The sequence below is a fragment of the Alternaria rosae genome, assembly GCF_020736505.1.
Source record: "Alternaria rosae strain MPI-PUGE-AT-0040 chromosome Unknown BKA58scaffold_15, whole genome shotgun sequence".
Lineage (NCBI taxonomy): Eukaryota > Fungi > Ascomycota > Dothideomycetes > Pleosporales > Pleosporaceae > Alternaria > Alternaria rosae.
The window spans coordinates 87,640-107,621 of record NW_025763584.1 but is presented as its reverse complement, the minus strand read 5'-3'; the positions used below and the strand labels follow the sequence as shown (position 1 = coordinate 107,621).

Sequence of the window (19,982 nt, the reverse complement as noted above, 5' to 3'; positions counted from 1 at the left end):
AGATCGCGCTAGGCGGCTCAGAGGAAGTGCGTCCTGATGACGAGAATCCTTTAATACTAGAGCTAAGAAAGCTACATCATATTATATACTCATGGCTGCCTTACGGTATCGTCAGTGGCGCTGTAGATTAGTTAAAACCCAAAAAGATGAGATCATCAAGTGTGGTGAGACAGCTTCCTGCGCTTTCCTGCGACATGAGTTGCACTGCGCACACTTGGCGCGTCATCATAAGCCCACATATCGTACGTCGTTAGGTCATCGTCATCGCCGGAAGAGTTGGTAAGCTGGCGGAGGAACTCAGGCTGCGTCTCATATACCAGTATTGAATCATGGCCTTGATCCTCAGCCCATTGTCGTTGATGATAGACCTCAACGGGCGTCTCGCCTACCAGGACGTATTCATGTTCTGGAGGTGGCGGCAGATATTCGAAGTGTTCTTGCTGTGAGTAGTTGTTCGTAAAACCGTTCAGGCTCGCTTCGGAGCCGTCGGTGTCATCATCTGCATCTTCACGTGAACGATACATACCTGTTCCAGTCGCGCTTGTGGCCGAGAGTGAATGACGCTGTTGGTGCTGATTGGATGGATCGCTGTTGTCGTATGATGGGGCCTGCAACTGACTAGCGAACTGGGCTGCTTCATGGTCTTGCATGATGGACGGCAATGGGGTGTTTGCACGCCAGCGCTGGGACGAATGCTTCCGGAGCGTGTTTGTAGGCTGGCGAACAGCGAAATAGCGTGAAGTCATCGCTGAAACCCGACTTCCGCCGATCAGACCTGCAGCGACGCTGTTCGCCATAGACTTGGGAATCATCTCGACAAGATCATGGCTTGTTTCACAAGGCCCCCAATCTGTAATGGAGTTCGCGTACATGTCCTCAAGGTTTTCGGGGTAAGAGGAGAACCAATCATGCGTAAGAGCCTCCGACGCTGTCATTCGCTCTTTTTCCTTGAGAATGAGCAGATTCTTGACGAAGTCTTTCGGTTGGTCGCCGACATTGCTCCATAGTGGGTGATGTGGATCGTCCAGATGACTGAGGTCACAGAGTGCTGCGAGACCTAAGATCACAGCTTTAGGGTTCGTGTCGTACTCTGGGTGTCTGCGATCAATGAAAATTGTGTCTCCGGTAAGTAGTGTAGCTGCAATCGTGCCAATGGACCACATGTCGACGGATCTTGAGTAGCCGTCCTCGGCTGGAATGGCTCTATTGCGCCGGTTAATCTCAGGCGCCATGTACTCCAAGGTACCCACGAGCGAGAACATCCGTTGGTACTTGTTGGCTTTCGCTGGATTTTGGCTGCTCTTCCCTGGGAGAAACCTCGCACTGCCAAAGTCGGTGATGACGACGCGAGCGCTGTCCTCGAGAGACGACATGAGTATGTTGTCCGGCTTCAGATCTCGGTGTACGATGTCCTGGTCGTGAAGGTACTTGATCCCCTTCAAGATCTGATAGATGATAGTCGCGGCCTGCAGACTATCGATGCGGCCCTCCTTGTACTCAATGAAGGAGAATAAGTCACCGCCTGTGACGAGCTCTTCGAAGATGTAGATGGTATTGTTACTCCGAAATACTTTTTCAATAGTGATGATGTTCGGGTGGCTGAGGTCTTTGAGGATGTCAAACTCACGGAAGCAGTTGGTAACCCTGGTCGGCAGTTGTTGTTTCACTGACTTCTGATGCTTCGCTCGCTTTCCGGTAGGAAGGCGTAAGTTCGATAGCACCAAGGTGTCATACATGTTGTCTAGTCGAACGGTTTTGCACGCAAGTTGTCGCTGTGTCTCTTGATTGATGCCTACAAGGACTTTGCCGTTACCACCTTCGCCGAGCAAGCGGCCGGTGAGGAGATAGCGTGAAGCGAACGTCAGCTTCTCTCGCTCCTGAATGTCGGTCAACTTCACAAGCTCTACCGGCGTATTCGAGCAGTATATCAGGGTGACGGTTTCTGATATGCGAATCTCATCCCCATCCTCTAAGAGGAAGGTGCTCTTGGGACCCATCAGGATGCCCGCGTCTTGGGACGCCGTGTACTCCGAGTTGCTTTTCTTGAGACAAGTGCCGTTTGAAGAGAAATCGGTTACATAGACGAATGGTGCGATCTTCGCGATTGGGTTTTGCTCGTAGAGGATGCAATGGATGCGAAGGTGCTTTCTTGAAATGGTGAGGTCATCAGCCCATGAGTAACGACTACAGTGGGGATTAGAACAAGCTCCTGTCAGAGCGAGGAAGACAGTGCTCTAACCAGAGCTCTGGATCCCTCCCAAGATTGAACTGCTCGTTCCCACACACTTCGATCCTGCCTCCGTGCGTTCCTGCATGCGTTAGTCTGTTGATCATGAATCGAAGGACATCGACTCACCATAAGCACTGTCACCCACGACCTTGATCTGCAGCCATGCCACTGCTTCACCCGCCATCGTACAATACTCCCTCCGCTGCCGATAACACTGCTCTAGAATGATGTTGGTGATGACGCGACTGAGGTTTGACGTAAGGCAGGTGACGCGGTGCGCGTGAACGCTTGGCGCCTGCCTCAGGGCTGGGCGCTAAGCCGTTCTAGCTAAGCGAGCCCCGCACCCACCTAGGTATTTCGACTCGCTGAGCTCCTACCTTTGTTCTACACTCACGACACTCATCTCGACAGCAATGTAAGTTCTATATTCCAAGCCATGGCGGCGCTCGCGATACTCAATTGAGTGCAATGGTTGCTCTTTGAATGTCCTTGCAGCCGCCGGCAACTCTACACTCTCAAGTGCAGCCGCTGACCTCATATCACAGCCAGCCGACAAGATGAGAGCCAAATGGAGGAAGAAGCGCGTTCGCCGTCTCAAGCGCAAGAGAAGAAAGACTAGGGCTCGTTCGTAAGTTCTACCACATCACCACCGCCAGCTTTCTCGAGTCTAACAACTTCGCAGCAAATAAACGTCTCGCCCCTCAATCTCAGCATCACCCGCCTCAGTTCTGAACGAGAATGATCACTGAACGACACGTTTTCTACGCACAACCTTCCGGCCAGCTCGCAACTCACTCTACTCCACCGCGCGATTCGGCCCTAAAGCTACGTCACACGGCGGATTGCGGCACGCGAGCTTTCAACTATTACTTCGGGAGGTGACGACTGTGCTGGACTGAGGAATGGTATGGAATGCTGGTCAATGGCCTGAATGGCACGTTGGGGTTCTTCGGGAGTTTACTTGAACACGATTACGACGGTCACTCTAACACCGGCTCGCTACCTCTTGTGGAGGCTTGCCTTTGACTGATACGTCGCCATGTGGACATGCGATACGGAATCAAAAATGCTTCACGACAATATTGCTCTCTTTGTGCGTGATGCAACTTGATGTGACGTGATGCGAGGACCCTTGATATGATGCAATGTGTGTGAATCATGGCTTAGCCGACAAAGCACTCGAGGTCCCGCCGTATTGATGTTCGGTGCTCGCGGTCAAACTTGGAAGGCCAGACGTTGCCCTATTTGTAAACAGTCCAAAATGACGCATGGTGGTGACGGGAGCGAAGATACTCACGACCATGATATCTGGCCATTCACATCTTGTTATGACGCTTTCGGGACACGAACAGGTAGAAGCAGCGACCAAGTTCGAGCGCGTACACAGGATACCAATATATTCATTCGAGTCTACAGAGTTTCCAAACCATGTAACCCCATTACTCCCACTCCATAGTACTACTCCCAAGAAAAGAAACGAAGAGAAAGAAACAAATCCAGCTAAGATGTCGTAAAACCCCTCCTTACACCCACATCCACCCCAAAAAACCCCCAACTTCATTGCCCTACTTTACCCTCCCATATCATGCTCGTCATGCCGACCAACCCAAGACGCACATCAAGCCCAATCCCTCATCTCCCTATCTACCCTCTCAAATTCACCCCCTCGCTTCTTATCCCGCTGCTGATGCACTTCGCGTACGACATGAACGCTCCTTCCGTGACTGTGTGCCTCGTTCGTAATCCCGGCGGAGGAGGGAGAGGAGGAGATGTCTTCGGCCCAGGCGCGGGTGTGGACGCCGGATGGGAGGGTAGGGGTGGGCGGTTTGGTTGGGTTTGTGTCAGTGGTGATGGTGGCGGTGGTGGTTGAAGGGTTGGTAGATTTGGTGGAAGGATTGGAGGATTTGGAGTTGATTTCGGTGATGTTGCGGTAGGAGAAGAGGTGGAGGATGGGCCCGTTTAGAGAGGGGCGGGTGAAGTAGCGGGTGAAGAATGTGGGGCGGGGAGGTGTCGGGGATGCTGATAGAGAAGGGGAGGTGGACTGGTTGTGCTTTTGCAAAGGCGTGTCTTGGTCGTTCTTCTTTGAGATCAAGGTATCTTGCGTTGTGACGCTGTGTAAGCGGGGGACTGCGTCGAGAGCCACAGAGTTGTATGTAGATGCGGTCCAGGTATCGTTCTTGAAATCCGTGCTTGTCGAGCTCGACCTTGTAGAGTCGGAAGTACCGAAACACAGCATCTTCTTTGCTCTGCTCGAAAAGTATGATGTCCAGCTATGAGGAGCGGAGAAACTGGTCGGTCTCCTCCAGTTGGCCGATCCGGGTAATAGACTCGGCCATATCTTGCCCGCTCCCATAGAGATCAATATTCGTCTGTAATGAGCATTTGCATCTACTCCCGTGCCGAGGAAGAGGAAGATAATGTATCCCGTGGCGATCTGGACCCACTTCTCGATACTGATATGACCCATCGAGGGCGTCCTTGTGATCGTGTTCCATCTCTCGGGATCGTGGACTCTATCCCAAGAGTACTTGTCGGTGAGTCTCCCGGCCATTTGTATAAGGAGTACGATGGTGTAAATGAGGTAGAAGGATATGACGATCAGGCTAACCAGGAAGAGGCGGATGAAGCGTGAGGATGTGGTGTTGCGCGCTGCTACAAGGCGATGGAACTCGCGTCGGTACCGGTAGAGACGGTAAATGAGTAGGGCTGTTGTTCAATTAGTAGAGTGATTTGAGTAAGAAAGCAGATGAGACTTGCATGCCCAGTAGGAATCGATTACAATGCCAACGGCTGACCACATGAAACTAATGACCATGCTAGGCCATGAAGCATCGTGGACAGACCAACAACCCGCAATACCGATGATTGCGTAGCGATTGTACTGGGTAACGTAGTAAATGCCCATCAAGAACAACGGCACGCCCCAACACCAAAAGACTTCCCAGATCTTCGCTTTGACTTTGCTCTTATGGCTGGTCGACACTGTCATGTTGCGTGTATCCATAACGTGGGCGAGCTTGCGTAATACCAGGGCCAATGAGGCGGTCAATCCCACATAGCTGCCGACCTGGAGCCGGATCTGAATGTCGCACAAGATACGACCGTCCCACCATTCGGTTAGGTTGTCGCGAGGCCAGATGAGCGGGTTGATGCAGTTGAAGAGGTTGTGTAGGACAATCCATAAGATCAGTGACCCGGCTGCGATGTTGGTTTGGCGGAAATGCCAAATCATTGGTGCAACGCAGAGGAGAAATGCTGGAAAGGCGAGGGTGATGAAGAGGATTGCCTGTGTGGAGATGGGCGCGTTCATTTGCTCCATGGTGATTTCTGTGTTGTATTCATAGGTCCCTGCCGCATCGCCAGTCCAGCTAGGTTCGTAGGAGTGTGTCTTGGTTGACATAGTAGCAGATGTCAATGACATAGCAGTAGATGTCATTGACATAGCAGCAGATGTCATTGACATAGCAGCAGATGTCATTGACATGGTGACGGATGTCAAGAGGAGGGAGCAATCAATGACGATGGGCAATCTTCTTCGATGCTGCAAATTGGTAGACCTGAATCCAGTTCAAGGATGTAAATTTCGATCAAGTGGACGTTCTCGAGCTGTCGATTGTGTTATCTCCAGGATAGTGTCAGGCAGTGTCGAGGAGTATAGATATAGGAAAAATTGTATTAGAAAGAAAAGCAAATGAAGAAACTGGCAAGCGGCAGGTAGCCTCGAAAATCCCATCACTCCTGTCGATACTGAGTATATGGAAATCCTCAATAGAACGGACGCGTGTCTCAAGCTTCAATAAGGCTCAATAGGACTTACTTTCACTTGAGTGGTGAAAACGAGTATGCCGCTACGGTAGCATGTTTGCAGGCGCGTTCGCCCACGTCAATCACAGTCTTTTTGAAACGGGCTGACCCGTCGCATGGACAGGGCGTTGCCTAGTACCTGTGATATTCGGTTGCGGTGGTATGGTTGCGGTGATGGGAGTGAGACTTTGGGCTGTCCGCATTTGGTTTTGAATAGAAAAAGATGACTTCTGAATAGAGAGCCAAAGAGAAAGAGACGAGACATGTCTGTGATAAGTAGCAGCGCAACCAGAGAGGGAATCATGGGAGACGAGGTGCTAAGTCCCCGCAGCTGCGGCATGGTTGCAGGTCGGGTTGTACGTGGCGGGTTTAGCCAGATTATTCTACTCTGCCGCTTCGAGCATCTAGGAACCGGTGTTTACCTGCCAGTTTGGTGTGCATCTGTTACATTATCGGAGTCCGAACGCGCGCGTTGGGACGATGGGTCACTCTACGGCAGATAGCTGCATCCCAGTACGAAGCACCAGGGACCAACAAGTGGCGATTCTGTATGGATTGAATGATGAATAGCCCATGAGGCATGTGCAAGCCTTTGCAGCGCTTGGTCGTTTCCTCGGTCATGGTGTAGGCTGGGTTACACAGCAGGAGAAGCCTGGACACGTGTGGCATGGTTGTCACGATCTGGCTGGCCGTGAATGCGGGATGCGCACAGGGTACCTGTTGGTGTCGAGATGGTGTTCGCAGTGAGTCGCTTGCAAACTGTGGGAAGCTAGGCCATAGCGCATGTGTGAGGAAGCTCGGAGAGGGTCACAGCTCTACAATTGACCGCATCGAGACATGACGTAAGACTAACGACTCGCCGAGGCGTCTTCCACTACGGCACACGACCGTCGAGTTAGTACGTGTGAGCGTCACCAGAGCCTCAGCGATGCTTCCGCGGCGCCTGCAACCATCGCGATCAGGTGACTCACATCTCTACTACATCGCGCCTTCTTGAAGCGGCGTCTAGGCATCATTGGCAACGACGTCGTTCACGTTGCTTCTTCAACCTCAACCGGTACTCCGCCATGGACGGTGCGCCCGCCGACAGTCCCAGCATCCACCCTCAACTTCGCCAGAGGATGCTGAACCGCGCCGCCACCTTTGCTGAGGGTGCGCGACCTTCTACTCCACCTACAGCCGCCCCTCGACGCCGCAGCTCCCTCGTCTCCGACCTCTCCGACTCGCGCTATTCCTTGCGGTCATCCAGCGACAATCTTCTGAGAGCGGGTGGGAAGAATGATATGGGCCGACATGCATCTTCAGACGAGCCGTCACGATGGATTGCGCTGCCTGTGGTCGCCGCCGTGGTCCCTGCCATCATTGGATTGACGGTAGAGAACGGCGCAGATGTCGCGACAGACGTGTTGATCTTGGTATTGGCGGGATGGTTCCTACACTGGAGTGTCAAGGTGCCTTGGTGAGTTGCAGCAAGCATGAGTGATATCCACAGCTGACGCGACGCAGGGACTGGTACCACGAGGCACAGCAACGACGATACCTGAACGACGACGTGGATGACGCGACATACGATGACACGATACATGAGGAGGAAGAGGATGTGACAGAGGCTGTAGAAGACTCTGCGGGCGAGATGCAGGACTCAAAGGTCAACAACACGACGGCCGATGCGCCTATCTCGCGAGCGCAGAAGGAGGCTCGTGAAGCACTGAAGCGGTCGGAGATGCTGGCATTTGTCGGCTGCTTCCTAGGTCCTCTACTCGGCGCCCTCCTCATGCACACCATTCGAGGCCAGCTCATGCGCGCCGAAGGCATAGTATCCGACGCGAACCTCAGCATCTTCCTCCTCATCGCCGAGATACCCCCCGTAAACCGCCTCATCAAGATGCGAACAGAGCGAATCCTCCACTTGCAGCGCATCGTCCGAGAAGCCCCAAGAGAGCCCGTTCGATCAGCCGACACCCAACAGCTCTCACAGCGAATAGCGGAACTAGAAGGACGGCTCGATGGCCCTCCGCTCGCCAACAACAACGAGGTAGATGTAGAAAAGCTCAGCGCCGAAGTCCGCCAAACAACCCAACTCCAACTCGACGCCTTGAACCGCGCAGTTAGGCGCTACGAGAAACGTCACATGGCGCAATCCCTACAGATCGAAGCTCGCTTCCAAGATCTTGAAGCTAGATTGGGAGACACACTTGCCCTGGCTGCCGCGGCTGCTAGAACCGGTCAGCGGCCAGGTGTGATTGCTATGACGCTGAGCTGGATTGCCGGTACCATTAGCTACATGCTGCAGATGACTTGGGACATCGCCATGTATCCCTTCCGCACAGCAGCGATCGCAGTCTCAGTAGCTAAATCGCTTTTTGTCCGGGATGAGCGGCAGGCAAAACGGAGGGTGAAGGGAGGGCAGGTAAATGGGCATACGGGTATGACAACGAGTCGGATGCAATCGAAACCTGTGCGGTAGTCTACATAGTCCTATTAATACTTTAATAACACCTTCTTCACCTTTCCAGCTCTGCCCTATCTGCGTGAAAACTGGGTTATATGTTATCGCATGACGTTCAACATTGCTGTGAGGACAGCGCCGATACCGGCATCATCCATCCAACAGGCCCATCGCAACCGCACTCCATCCGGCCTCATCCGAACGAGTAACCCGAAAATGCAGGTACAGAGCCCTCTCACGCGCCTTCGGAGATAATACTCGCGCGTACACCAACCACGAGGTCCGACACTAAGCACTCTTTGTACTTAGCCTGGCCTTCGTGGTAGGCGTACCCCGCCCCCACTTTGATAGCTGGCAGCTAGGGAAGGAAGACGAGGGAGTACGGCCGATGGGGATGTAACGTAGTAATCGCATGCCTTATTAGCTTCTCTACTTCTTTGATGTATTTCGATCATCCTGCGTTTTCTTTCCAGATCCCCTATCCTTTAGACATTGGTTGTGAGGAAGACGTTTCGCGACTCCCGAGTATTCAGTTGGGTAAAGAGCAGGGAAAGCAATAGGAAACTACAAACTATGTATCCGAAGTCAGACGTCACAGTCGACGCCTCGAAGTTCGATCGCGATGGTATCGACAAGCAGACGCTGGAGTTCAACGAGAAGTTGATTAAGATTTGGGCGGATGGACCAAGGTGGTATGAGGTATGTCTTCTTCTCTCCCTTCCCAATCATCCTCCTGACGCCCCTGCTCACTACGTTCCCCCAGGTCGGCGCAGCAGCGTACCGCCAAATGCGCTGGGAAGGCAAAACCCCCTTGCCCAAACCCGTCGTCTTACCCGAAGGTTTCAACGGTTCTCTCCCATCTCGAGACGCCGGAAGGGAGATTCCGTACCGCGTTTTCAAGCCGAGCGGAGGGGTAAGTAGGGGCATTCATATGCATATTCATGGTGGGGGGTGGGTGTTGATGAGTGAGGCTTAGTAAGTGCGTTTTCCTCTTTATTCACTGTGTGAACCGTAACTTTGCGTGAAACGATTCCGCACGATGAAACATGGGGGATGTTTGGAGACATTGAGAGATTGAAAAGAAAGGAGAAAGGAGATTGAGATTGGGATTGAGGCTGACTTGAACAATAGTCAAGACCCGTATCTAAAGTACATGGCCGACCACTTCGAAGTAACAGTCGTATCAATCGGGTACCGTCTCGCACCCGAAGACCCATGGCCTGCTGGCGCAGAAGATTGCTACGACGCTGCGGAATGGCTTGTGAAGAACGGCCCTGAGGTTTTTGGTGGGGAGTTGATGTTTACGGGTGGTGAGGTATGTCCATCCAACCATCCTTCCCTGCTTCCCCCTCTTCTCCAACCCCAACGCACATACTAACAATCCCCCCAGTCTGCAGGCGGCCACCTCGCCTGTCTTGTCGCCTTTCACCTGTTGAAAACCCTCCCATCCTTCTCCTTCCGCGGCCTGCTCCTCCACTTCGGCTGTTACGATATGTCCTCCTTCCTGCCGCACGTACTCCACCACGAATCGCACCTGGTAATCGACTACGACGTCATGAAATCCTACATCGACGCCTTACTCCCCAACACCACGGAAGCCGAGCGCCGCGACCCGTCGATATCGCCCTTTTGGCAGGACCTACGGGGCATGAAGTTGCCGCCTGCGCTGTTTACGTGCGGCAGTGAAGACCCGTTGTTGGATGATAGTGTGTTAATGGGGGCGAAGTGGGGGATGTGGGGGTGTGAGAGTGTGGTGAAGATTTATAGGGGCGCGCCGCATGGGTTTATTGGGTTTCCGCCTGGGACTATTAGGGCGGTTCAGGAGGTGCTTGATGATACTGAGGCGTTTGTTAGGGCGAAGATGGGGGTTTGAGAGGGTAGGTTAGTAAGGTAGGATGTGCCGAGAAGACGTACTTGGCGGATGCCCTCCAGAAAGGTTCTACACCAAATCGAACTCATCGTAGACATATGTACACCCGTAATTGGATAGATAAGGCATGATATCTTTTGCGGTCAGCTGACCGTCCGGTTTTAATGTATCCACCAGGACATGGGTCGGATCATATATACGGCCGGTGCCAACAAAGCGATAGGCCGGGGTCTTGTCGATAGACCCTTTCAATGTATCAGCTGGGCGGAGTATTATCGCCGCCATTAGTCCCTGATACGGACAGCCTTTGATCACTTTTCCCACAGGTACGATGTGATCACCAACCTCAGGTGATACATTGCTGTAACCTATGGAGTTTGCCTGAGTACCTGGGTCATGGAATACGAACAGTTTTGCAGTATCTTTTGAGGCTTGATCTGACTCACGGATATGGTCCTGCCGATTGGCAGATGCCCACTTTGGCCTGTACCCCGGACGCTGTCCTCCGAATTCTGTTGTTCCCGGCCAAAAGTACTCAATGAGATTGTGCAAGAGATCCCCATTGTCGAGATTCTCAGGTTGAGAGGAGTCGGAGTCGGAGTCATGGCCGAGGCGAAGCATGCTCCTTCGAATTATCTTGTACAGTAAATCTGGAAATTGCGTGGTTTCCAACACCCAGGATATGGGCTCCATCAAGTCAGTGGAAGGGTCGGAATCTCGTGTTGTCTCCGATTCATTGACAATGTTACAAAGCTGAAGGAGTTGTGACTCATACGAGACTCCAGAATCGATAGATTCCCTTGGAACCTTTGATCTGACGGTATAAGGCTGCATGTTGTCCTCATCCAGTAAACGTCTGTCCCTGCCAGTCTCTACGCGAATTCCGCTTCCCGTGACACTGGTAACTCGGCAGTCAAGGTCAAAGTCACCCTCGTTGACGACAAGGGTCTTTTTCGGTACAACCCGCCAGTCTGGCACCCAAGAAGGCCAATCGTCCGGTGGAGATGAGTGCTGACGCAAAAACAAAGCCTTCCACATGTCCGCATGCGTATGTCTTTCTCTCCAGCAGCTGATCGCAAATGCCTTGTATGTTTCAAGTACATCTAGCGAATAATCTATGCTTATAGAAACCGCGCCCTGTTCTTGTGATGCCGAAGAGGGGAGAATATCGGAGACATAGCCGGCTGGTTGGATATTGGCTGCCATACTAAATAGAGCAAACACTCGATCTCGTGGATCTGTGCATGCATACAACGCAAACTTCTCGACCAGATTTGTGATGTCGTTACTGTCAATGTCAGAGCGACTCGGCGATAGCGGAGCCCCTAACAATTGGGTAGGGAAAAGCGAACGGCGGCTCCAGAGTCTCCCGATCTTGACAATAGCATCCACTCTTGCCCTGTCATCGTCATTCAAAAGGCCAAGCTCCTCTTGAACAAAAGATAGCGCGGCAATAAAGCGAGGAAAGGCAATCTCTGTGTCACCACAAATCAAGCAGACTTCTGAACTGAAGACGACTTCTTGTACTATCCAGAGTCTGTTGAACCAAGGCAGATTGATGAAACGGGTGACTTCTCTGTAACCCCTTGCCCATATTATGTATCGCTGCTTTGACGTCCGGGACAGACGCTCAATTATCCGCATACCTGTTTGCTCGACCGTGGTGTCTCCACCCGGATCGAGCCAAGCCATTACTCTTTGAGCACCACGGAAAATGTCGACCATGAGAGGGATTTGCACTGCCTTTTCTGCATTATCGAGTTGATTGATGCACGCGGCATCCGCCCAGAGGAGTCGGTCGCGGTCGTTGTAACGCAAATACCGTAGCGCGCCGTCAAGGTTTTCCGTCACGCACACCTGCGTGCCGTCGTCCAAGAGTAGAGCGAAGGATAGGATAGGTTGACTCCATGTATATGAAATGGCGTCGTATCGGCCTTCGAGATTCTCGAGTGTTGATGAAACAAAGTCAACTCGTAGAGGTGCGTCTTTCGACAAAGCTGGATGCAGCACCAGAAGCCTGATGTGCTCTGGGCCCTCGAGTGCTGCATATGAGTGTCGGCGGACGCGGGGTTCACAGGAGAGAGCCATGAATCCGCGTTCCAAATACAACGGTACAAGAAGAGACGCGAATGGAAGTCATGTGGTAGGAGAGATAGTTGCGCAGGCTGCAGCTGGGCTTACAGACGACGTGCATGGTGCGAGGCTGAGTAAACGGTGTAGCTGAGCCAATCACCACATTGGTGCGCAGTTCCCATGGCGGCATGATAAAGTGGTTAGCGACTCGCCATTGACATACCCACCGCATACACTTTGTTCATTACGGCAGACATATTCACCGTTCGTGGTGTTGAAGGTGTCGATGTCGGGATGAAAGCACCCTGAACGGAGGTTGATCCCTGACTAGCTCAAACGTCATACACCGCACGGCCTATCTCGCAGGCCCAAGGCGACGCGACAAGAAAACTTCGTGTCGCACAAGCTTACCATGGCCCAATAGCCCACCATTCGCAACACCAAACGTCGCCATGGCAGACGACGAGAGCCCCGAGAGGCGGCGGCCGCGCCGGATGAGCGCCATGTACCGCCGTGGCTCCCACTTGAGCGAGTACGTGTGACGGCCAGCTCAGCGTTGGGCGCGACTAATTCACGGCACCAGGGCAAGCTTCATGGAAGATGTCGAGATGGCGCAAGATGAGGTATTCGAACTCGGCCCCATGCCTCCTTCCCGTCCTGCCTACAATCCCCGTGGAAGGAAGCCTGGCCAGCAGCTGACGCCAACAATCCAGGTCTTCTCCGGCCCCATGAGCGAGAGCGTCCCCACGAGCGTGTCTGGATTCCACCACCGCCGGTCGCGCGCCGATTCGAGCGCCAGTTTGACGAGTTTCGCATTCTACGATGAAGAGCAGGATTCAGAGGGTGAGGATGAGGATAGCGCGATTTTGGAGGATGGCGAGAGCACGTACAACAACGGCTATACTGTGTCGGAGTTGGAGGACCTCGAGGCGGGGATATCGTCGCAGTCGTCGCATTCCCCGTCACCATCGCGGCGGAAGTCGAGTGGCAGCAGGAAGTCATCCGAGCGCCCGCTGTTGCGCAGACACTCTTCGACAGGCAGCGCAGGCTCAGGCATTGACTGGAGAGGGCGCAGGTCCAACCAGAAGATCTACATCATGACCGAGGACCTTACCATTGTCATCGCCGGCTTCAGAACATCCCCCATTGGCTATGCGCTGTATGCGCTCCTGTGTTTCGCGACTTTGGGTCTCGGCTGGCTCCTATTCAGATGGCTACCAAGATGGAGGGTTGCGATAACGGGAAAGAGCTCACCGCTGAAGGAGTGTGACTGGATAGTCACAGAGAACCAATGGGGCGAGTTTGCGGTGCAGCACGTTAGCAAGCAAACCTACGGACGGTCGCTTTCGACTGTCTTCGGCGACCCTGAAAAGGGACGGCCACGGGAATGGGATGAGGAAGATGACCCGCTCATCGGCGAGCTTAGGTGCCTGGACTACCGCTACATCCGCTTCGTATACCACCCCATCAAGGACAAGTTCGTCCTCGCAAACACCTGGACAGATCCCACCTGGACCGAAGTCTCCGCCCTCCGCGAGGGTCTTGACAACGATGAGCGCGACTACCGCGAGCTGGTCTTTGGAAAGAACGTCATCGATATCGCCGAGAAGACCATTGGCCAGCTCCTAGTCGATGAGGTCTTCCATCCCTTTTACGTCTTCCAGATTGCTAGTCTAATCCTCTGGTCCATGGACGAGTACTATTACTATGCCTGCGCCATCTTTATCATCTCCGCCGTCAGTATCGTCACAACACTTATCGAGACCAAGGCTTCGATGAAGAGACTGCGCGAGGTTTCAAAGTTCGAATGCGAAGTTCGCGTATTGCGCAGCGGTTTCTGGACCCACATCGACTCTGCGGAGCTTGTACCTGGAGATGTCTACGAAGTCACCGATCCCTCCCTTGCTCTGTTCCCCTGCGACAGTCTGTTGCTCTCCGGAGACTGCATTGTCAACGAGAGTATGCTCACTGGCGAGTCGATCCCTGTTTCCAAGGTCCCTATGTCGAACCACGCTCTAGACCTCCTAGACCTTAGCGCATCGGCTGTTCATCCCGAAGTCGCACGACACATGCTGTTCAGTGGAACCAAGATCATTCGCGCTCGCAGACCACATGAGGACCACGTCGATGACGAAGCCGCTGCATTGGCCATGGTAGTCCGCACTGGGTTTAACACGACCAAGGGCGCATTGGTCCGTTCGATGCTCTTCCCAAAGCCATCTGGATTCAAGTTCTACCGCGACTCCTTCCGGTACATCTCCGTCATGGCATTCATTGCGATGATTGGCTTCGTCGCGTCTTTCATCAACTTTGTTCATCTAGGTCTAGCGTGGCATTTGATCGTTGTGCGAGCTCTCGACCTGATCACCATCGTCGTTCCTCCTGCGCTTCCGGCTACACTCACCATCGGAACTAGCTTCGCCCTCTCGCGATTAAAGCAAAAGCAAATCTTCTGCATCAGTCCACAGCGAGTCAACGTAGGTGGCAAGCTGGATGTCGTCTGCTTTGACAAGACCGGAACCCTTACCGAGGAAGGTCTTGATGTTCTTGGAGTCCGCGTAGTCGAGCGACCAAGGAACAGATTTAGTGAGCTGCTTCCAGATGCTTATGACATCCTGCCCGCGTCCCAGCATGACCGCGACCCCACTGTTGAATACCTTGCACACAAGACGATTCTGTACACCATGGCTACTTGTCACTCACTCCGCAAAATCGATGATGAGCTAGTTGGTGACCCGCTCGATGTCAAGATGTTCGACTTTACCGGCTGGAGCTACGAAGAAGGAGAACAAAAGGCTGGCAATGCTGGTGATGACGACCCCGAGCAGAAGCTTTCGCCATCTGTTGCCCGACCGCCACCAGGCCGCGAATATGATGTCGACGATGTTGAAGATGAAGCAAACAGGAAGCAAGTCGAACTTGGCGTACTCAAGGCCTTCGAATTCGTCTCACAGCTACGAAGAGCTAGTGTCATTGTTCGACAATTTGGTTCCAAGAGCGGACAAGTATACGTCAAGGGTGCACCCGAAGTCATGAAAGAGATCTGCCGACCTGACAGCTTCCCTACCGACTACGAGGAACTCCTGGCCTTCTACACTCATCGTGGATTCCGTGTCATCGCCTGCGCCACCAAATCGATCCCCAAGCTCAACTGGCTCAAGACCCAAAAGATGAAGCGTGAGGAAGCAGAGAGTGACCTGGACTTTGTCGGTTTCATCATCTTCGAGAACAAGCTCAAGGACAGCACGGCCCCTGTCATCGAAGAGCTCGAACGTGCCAACATTCGCAAGGTTATGTGCACTGGTGACAACATCCTCACTGCTATCAGCGTGGCTCGCGAGTGTGGTCTCATTAACAAGACGGCGCACTGCTTCGTACCCCACTTCGAGGAGGGTGACTCCCGGACAGCGCTGTCAAAGCTCAGCTGGGAAAGTGTGGACGACCCCGTCTTCAAGCTTGACGACAACACGCTCAAGCCCCTGCCACCGCCACCCGAAGCCGACGTATCCCTCCCCTACGACATCTCCAACCTCCGCAACTACAGCTTAGCCGTCAGCGGCGACGTCTTCCGCTGGATCGTCGACTTCGCGTCCGAATTCATCCTCCGCGAAATGCTCGTCTGCGGCCAAGTCTTCGCCCGCATGTCCCCCGATGAAAAGCACGAACTCGTCGAGAAGCTTCAATCCATCGACTACTGCGTCGGCTTCTGCGGTGACGGCGCCAACGACTGCGGTGCCCTCAAAGCAGCCGACGTAGGTATTTCCCTCTCCGAAGCCGAAGCCTCGGTTGCCGCGCCCTTTACATCCCGCCAATTCGACATCTCCTGCGTTCCGCAAGTCATCAAAGAAGGTCGCGCCGCCCTCGTCACGAGCTTCAGCTGTTTCAAATACATGTCCCTCTACAGCGCCATCCAATTCTGCTCCGTATCGTTCCTCTACGCCAGCGCGAGTAACCTCGGCGACTTCCAATTCCTTTTCATCGACCTGCTGCTCATCCTGCCCATCGCGATTTTCATGGGCTGGTCCGGCGCCTACCCGATCCTCAGCCGCAAACGGCCCACTGCCAATCTCGTGTCAAGAAAGGTGCTTACGCCTCTGTTGGGCCAAATGGTCCTATGCATCCTCGTCCAATTCATCGCCTTCCACTACGTCCAGAAACAGGAATGGTACATGCCCCCGGTCCTGGACCCCAACCACAGCAACAGTCTCAACAGCCAGAACACTGCACTCTTCCTAACAAGTTGCTTCCAATACATTTTCTCCGCCGTCGTCCTCAGCGTAGGGAAACCTTACCGCGAACCCATGGGTCGCAACCTCCCTTTCATTACCACCATCTTCGTTACCCTCGCCATTACACTGTACATGCTGTTTGACCCCGCGGCCTGGGTTATGTCAGCCATGGAACTGACGTTCTTGGATACTCCTTTTAAGGTTTTTATCTTGGCGTTGGGACTTGGGAACTTCGCGGCGGCGTATGTGGGCGAGAATATGCTGTTTCCCGGATTGAGCAAGTGGATTGGCGTGGCGAAGGTTAGGTTTGGGGGCGTGGGCATGCAGAAGAAGAGGAAGGAGTATAAGGTTATTGCGGAGGGGATGAGGATGTGAGTTAGTTTTGGGGTGGATGGTATTGAGGAGGTGGGAAGGTTCGGGGGGATGTGTGTGTATATATTGGGACTGGGGTCTGGATAGACAAGTAAAATATTATGGGATTTTGTTGTTAAGTGTGCTTGACCTGGCTGAAATATAGAACTCTTATTCTTCGTGCGTCGTGCTGTTCTTGCGGAGATGCTTCTCTGCCTGAAATCACAGTGAAGGCGCGGTATCTCACTTTCACTTCTCCTCGTCGCCCAGTGGCTTATCTTAACTACTTTCTCTCACAACCTTCTGTCTCTTTCTCTACATCGCCACCCAACGTTCTTCTATCGGACGCTTCGCACGGAACTCAATACACATCACTTTCAGCCGTCCTCAGAGGCAAACCCGTCTTCAACAACCAATATGCCACCCAAGAAGAAGGTTACTGAGGATGGTGCCGACATTGGCGGCGACGGCGTAAGTACCACAATAGTCACTCACATACACACGCCTACTAAAGCCCTCCCAGAAATTCTGCTGGACCCCCGAGAACGAGCGCACAGTAAGCCCATACCCTCATTCCCATCCTCACGCCTTACTAACCACACCCTCAGCTTCTCCTGCTAGCCATGAACCGCGGCACCCTCACCAAAGACGACTACTACAAGATGGTCGGCGCCTTCCCTGGTCCTGGTAAGTTTCCACTCCCCACTCCCCATTATCTGTGATACTAACGTACGACTCATTAGCTGGCACTAACTGGGACGCTATCCGCCAGCGGTTCATCAAGATGCGTAAGGAGCAGCGTGCGCTTTGTGAGCAGCTGGATTGGCCTCTGCCTAGTGGCGCAGAGAAGACTCCTAGGAAGACTCCGAACAAGTCGCCTAAGAAGAGGGGTGCGGGTGGTGAGAAGGGTGAGGAGGGTGGGGATGCTGAGGTAGCTGGAGAGATGGAGTCGCCTACTAAGAAGCCGCGTGCCCGCAAGCCGAAGGAGGAGTTTGTTAAGAAGGAGGTCGAGGAGGATGATGGGCTTGGTGATATTGAGTCTGACGAGGACCTGAGCTCTTGTCTCTCCAAGGGCTTTCGAGTCTGATATGACCGTTGACTGAATGCTTGCTGGAGGCGTTGCTTGGCGAGGAGTTCTGAGTCTCTGGACTACTGAGATGTCAAGCATAGGAGCGCATGATGAGCTATACTGATTCCTCATGATACGAAACTTCTGAGCCGGCACTGCCTCGTACATGGGCAACATAGTAGCATAGATGCACTCTACACTATCTGCGGGATTTGATCCGCCTAAAAAATGCCATCTCCCAAATCCGTCTTCTGTGGTTTCCATCTTCTCCGTGTGTATGCGCAAGGCGAAGGTGAGCTTGAAGTGAATCAGTCTGCACGGATCTAGATTGAATCTCACTCTCACTATTCTCAGTCCCGCACTTTTCAACGTCTAGTTGAAGGGCTCCCCCATATCTTCTCCTCTCTGCTCTCTTTTTCCTTGACCACGCTGCCACTCTCTTATGCCATCTACCAGCCCACACAAACCCAACAACCCAATTCCATTCCCACTTCACACGAAACAACTGCAAGAGTGATGCCCCCTAAGAAGAAGGTCGCGGCAGCTGAGGGCGGCGAGGCCGAAGGCGGTGTACGTTACTCAATTCCCGCTGATCACCTTGCAGCGGTCTGAACTAACATGCATGACAAGGCATTCCGCTGGACACTTGAAAACGCAAACAAGGTAGGCGGCCATTTCCTACCCATGCTGAGCCTTGAACTGACACAACCAAACCAGCTCCTCATCCTGACCCAAGGCCGCTACCTCACGGGCGAAGACTACGAGCGTCTTGTTAGTGTCTTCCCAGGTACGTCTCTCCTCTCTTTGTCCTTCACACCCACACCCGCATACCCATCACCCACATCCATATCCACATCCACACCTACCCCCTCCGATCTTCCCTCCAAACCACCCCATCCCATTAACACACTGCAGGAACAAACCTCAACGGCGTAAAAATTAAAGTCTCCCGATTCCGCGTCGAGCAACGCAAGCTTTTCGACGAATACGGCTGGACGCTTCCTGATGGCGGCGCTGTCTTGAAGAAAGGTGGTGGAGCTGCTACGCCGCGCAAGACACCCGGTAGCAAGAAGAGGAGCGCTGAAGCTGTCGATGGCGCAGATGGTGAGGAGGAGGACGAGTTGGCTACACCAACCAAGAAACCGCGCGGCAGGAAGCCCAAGGCGAAGAAGGAGGATGTTGAAGAGGAGTATATTTCGTCTGGCGGTGGTGAAAAGCGTGAGAGTGTTGGTGTCAAGGAAGAGGTTCTCGACGAGGAGATTGAGGACATGATCTAGGTCATGTTTTCTCTTCTTGTCTTTCTTGAGAGACCAATGGTTCTGCTTTCGTTGCATATGCATTCTGTATCAGATATCAGAAGTCGAAAGTTTAGTGGAACATTGGTGGTCGGACGGTAGTACATCGGCTTTAGTAGACGGGGGATACTGCTTGACGCGCGGTGGAAATGCGCTGAGCACGCTGCCTTGATCGTCTACCCTGAGCAAGAAAACCACACTTCGATGACATGATACTATTGCGTTTGGTGATGAGTATGCTGTTGGTGTGCTTAGACGAATGAGTCAACTTCGTTATGATGCGTGAAGAAAAGACGGATTGAGGTGTTGCTCGACAAGTGTTGTACTGCAGGACTGGGGCATAGAAACCAACTTCCTAAATCCGTAAACTTGTCATGTTCGCTCAGATGGAAGTCACGCTCGGAGTTAACATGTCATACTTCGACAGTCACCCGGATTCATAACATAAAATGTGAGACATGGAATCAGGACACCTATAAGCAAAACAATACCGTCAAGATTCAAATCAACTCAAAAAATTGCACACCTTCCATTACAATCATCTGCCGCACCACCTGGGAGCACCAGCACTATCCAAAGGACTATAGTAATAAGAAACCGCGAATCGAAAAA

At 52.9% G+C, this 19,982-nt stretch overlaps 9 protein-coding genes across 9 annotated transcripts; 5 read left to right on the top strand and 4 right to left on the bottom strand.

The window, feature by feature from the left end:
• Window positions 1-155: 155 nt before the first annotated feature.
• On the bottom strand, window positions 156-2,525 carry BKA58DRAFT_371078 (meiosis-specific serine/threonine-protein kinase mek1; the record flags this gene model as incomplete). Its single annotated transcript, XM_046169000.1, has 3 exons — window positions 2,357-2,525; window positions 2,240-2,309; window positions 156-2,184 (listed from the first exon to the last, which is right to left on the bottom strand). The coding sequence occupies exons 1-3, from the start codon at window positions 2,412-2,414 to the stop codon at window positions 156-158; spliced, it is 2,157 nt and encodes a 718-aa protein (XP_046019870.1). The 5' UTR covers window positions 2,415-2,525.
• Window positions 2,526-3,812: 1,287 nt separating this feature from the next.
• BKA58DRAFT_73073 (pheromone B alpha 2 receptor) lies at window positions 3,813-5,522 on the bottom strand. Its single transcript, XM_046175816.1, has 2 exons — window positions 4,988-5,522; window positions 3,813-4,936 (listed from the first exon to the last, which is right to left on the bottom strand). The coding sequence occupies exons 1-2, from the start codon at window positions 5,460-5,462 to the stop codon at window positions 3,849-3,851; spliced, it is 1,563 nt and encodes a 520-aa protein (XP_046019869.1). The 5' UTR covers window positions 5,463-5,522; the 3' UTR covers window positions 3,813-3,848.
• Window positions 5,523-5,909: 387 nt separating this feature from the next.
• Window positions 5,910-6,564, bottom strand: BKA58DRAFT_395338 (uncharacterized protein). The gene has a single exon (XM_046171282.1). The coding sequence runs from the start codon at window positions 6,372-6,374 to the stop codon at window positions 6,114-6,116; it is 261 nt and encodes an 86-aa protein (XP_046019868.1). The 5' UTR covers window positions 6,375-6,564; the 3' UTR covers window positions 5,910-6,113.
• A 283-nt stretch (window positions 6,565-6,847) lies between these two features.
• On the top strand, window positions 6,848-8,602 carry BKA58DRAFT_395336 (uncharacterized protein). The gene is made up of 2 exons (XM_046171281.1): window positions 6,848-7,493; window positions 7,541-8,602. The coding sequence occupies exons 1-2, from the start codon at window positions 7,102-7,104 to the stop codon at window positions 8,499-8,501; spliced, it is 1,353 nt and encodes a 450-aa protein (XP_046019867.1). The 5' UTR covers window positions 6,848-7,101; the 3' UTR covers window positions 8,502-8,602.
• Window positions 8,603-8,779: 177 nt separating this feature from the next.
• BKA58DRAFT_72882 (esterase/lipase/thioesterase) lies at window positions 8,780-10,580 on the top strand. The gene is made up of 4 exons (XM_046175815.1): window positions 8,780-9,182; window positions 9,247-9,458; window positions 9,615-9,798; window positions 9,874-10,580. The coding sequence occupies exons 1-4, from the start codon at window positions 9,057-9,059 to the stop codon at window positions 10,354-10,356; spliced, it is 1,005 nt and encodes a 334-aa protein (XP_046019866.1). The 5' UTR covers window positions 8,780-9,056; the 3' UTR covers window positions 10,357-10,580.
• An 847-nt stretch (window positions 10,581-11,427) lies between these two features.
• BKA58DRAFT_326812 (heterokaryon incompatibility protein-domain-containing protein) lies at window positions 11,428-12,441 on the bottom strand (the record flags this gene model as incomplete). Its single annotated transcript, XM_046168081.1, has 1 exon — window positions 11,428-12,441. A coding segment is annotated over one exon (1,014 nt), but the record flags the coding sequence as incomplete, so codon positions are not given.
• Window positions 12,442-12,714: 273 nt separating this feature from the next.
• On the top strand, window positions 12,715-17,186 carry BKA58DRAFT_395332 (uncharacterized protein). The gene is made up of 3 exons (XM_046171280.1): window positions 12,715-12,958; window positions 13,010-13,049; window positions 13,140-17,186. Exons 1-3 carry the CDS (start codon window positions 12,879-12,881, stop codon window positions 17,028-17,030), a joined length of 4,011 nt encoding a protein of 1,336 aa, XP_046019864.1. The 5' UTR covers window positions 12,715-12,878; the 3' UTR covers window positions 17,031-17,186.
• A 237-nt stretch (window positions 17,187-17,423) lies between these two features.
• BKA58DRAFT_473942 (uncharacterized protein) lies at window positions 17,424-18,122 on the top strand (the record flags this gene model as incomplete). The annotated part of the gene is made up of 4 exons (XM_046175326.1): window positions 17,424-17,477; window positions 17,530-17,562; window positions 17,615-17,693; window positions 17,750-18,122. The coding sequence occupies 4 exons, from the start codon at window positions 17,424-17,426 to the stop codon at window positions 18,091-18,093; spliced, it is 510 nt and encodes a 169-aa protein (XP_046019863.1). The 3' UTR covers window positions 18,094-18,122.
• Window positions 18,123-18,473: 351 nt separating this feature from the next.
• Window positions 18,474-19,440, top strand: BKA58DRAFT_349026 (uncharacterized protein). The gene is made up of 5 exons (XM_046168484.1): window positions 18,474-18,645; window positions 18,706-18,738; window positions 18,793-18,862; window positions 18,991-19,107; window positions 19,162-19,440. Exons 1-5 carry the CDS (start codon window positions 18,592-18,594, stop codon window positions 19,350-19,352), a joined length of 465 nt encoding a protein of 154 aa, XP_046019862.1. The 5' UTR covers window positions 18,474-18,591; the 3' UTR covers window positions 19,353-19,440.
• Window positions 19,441-19,982: the final 542 nt, after the last annotated feature.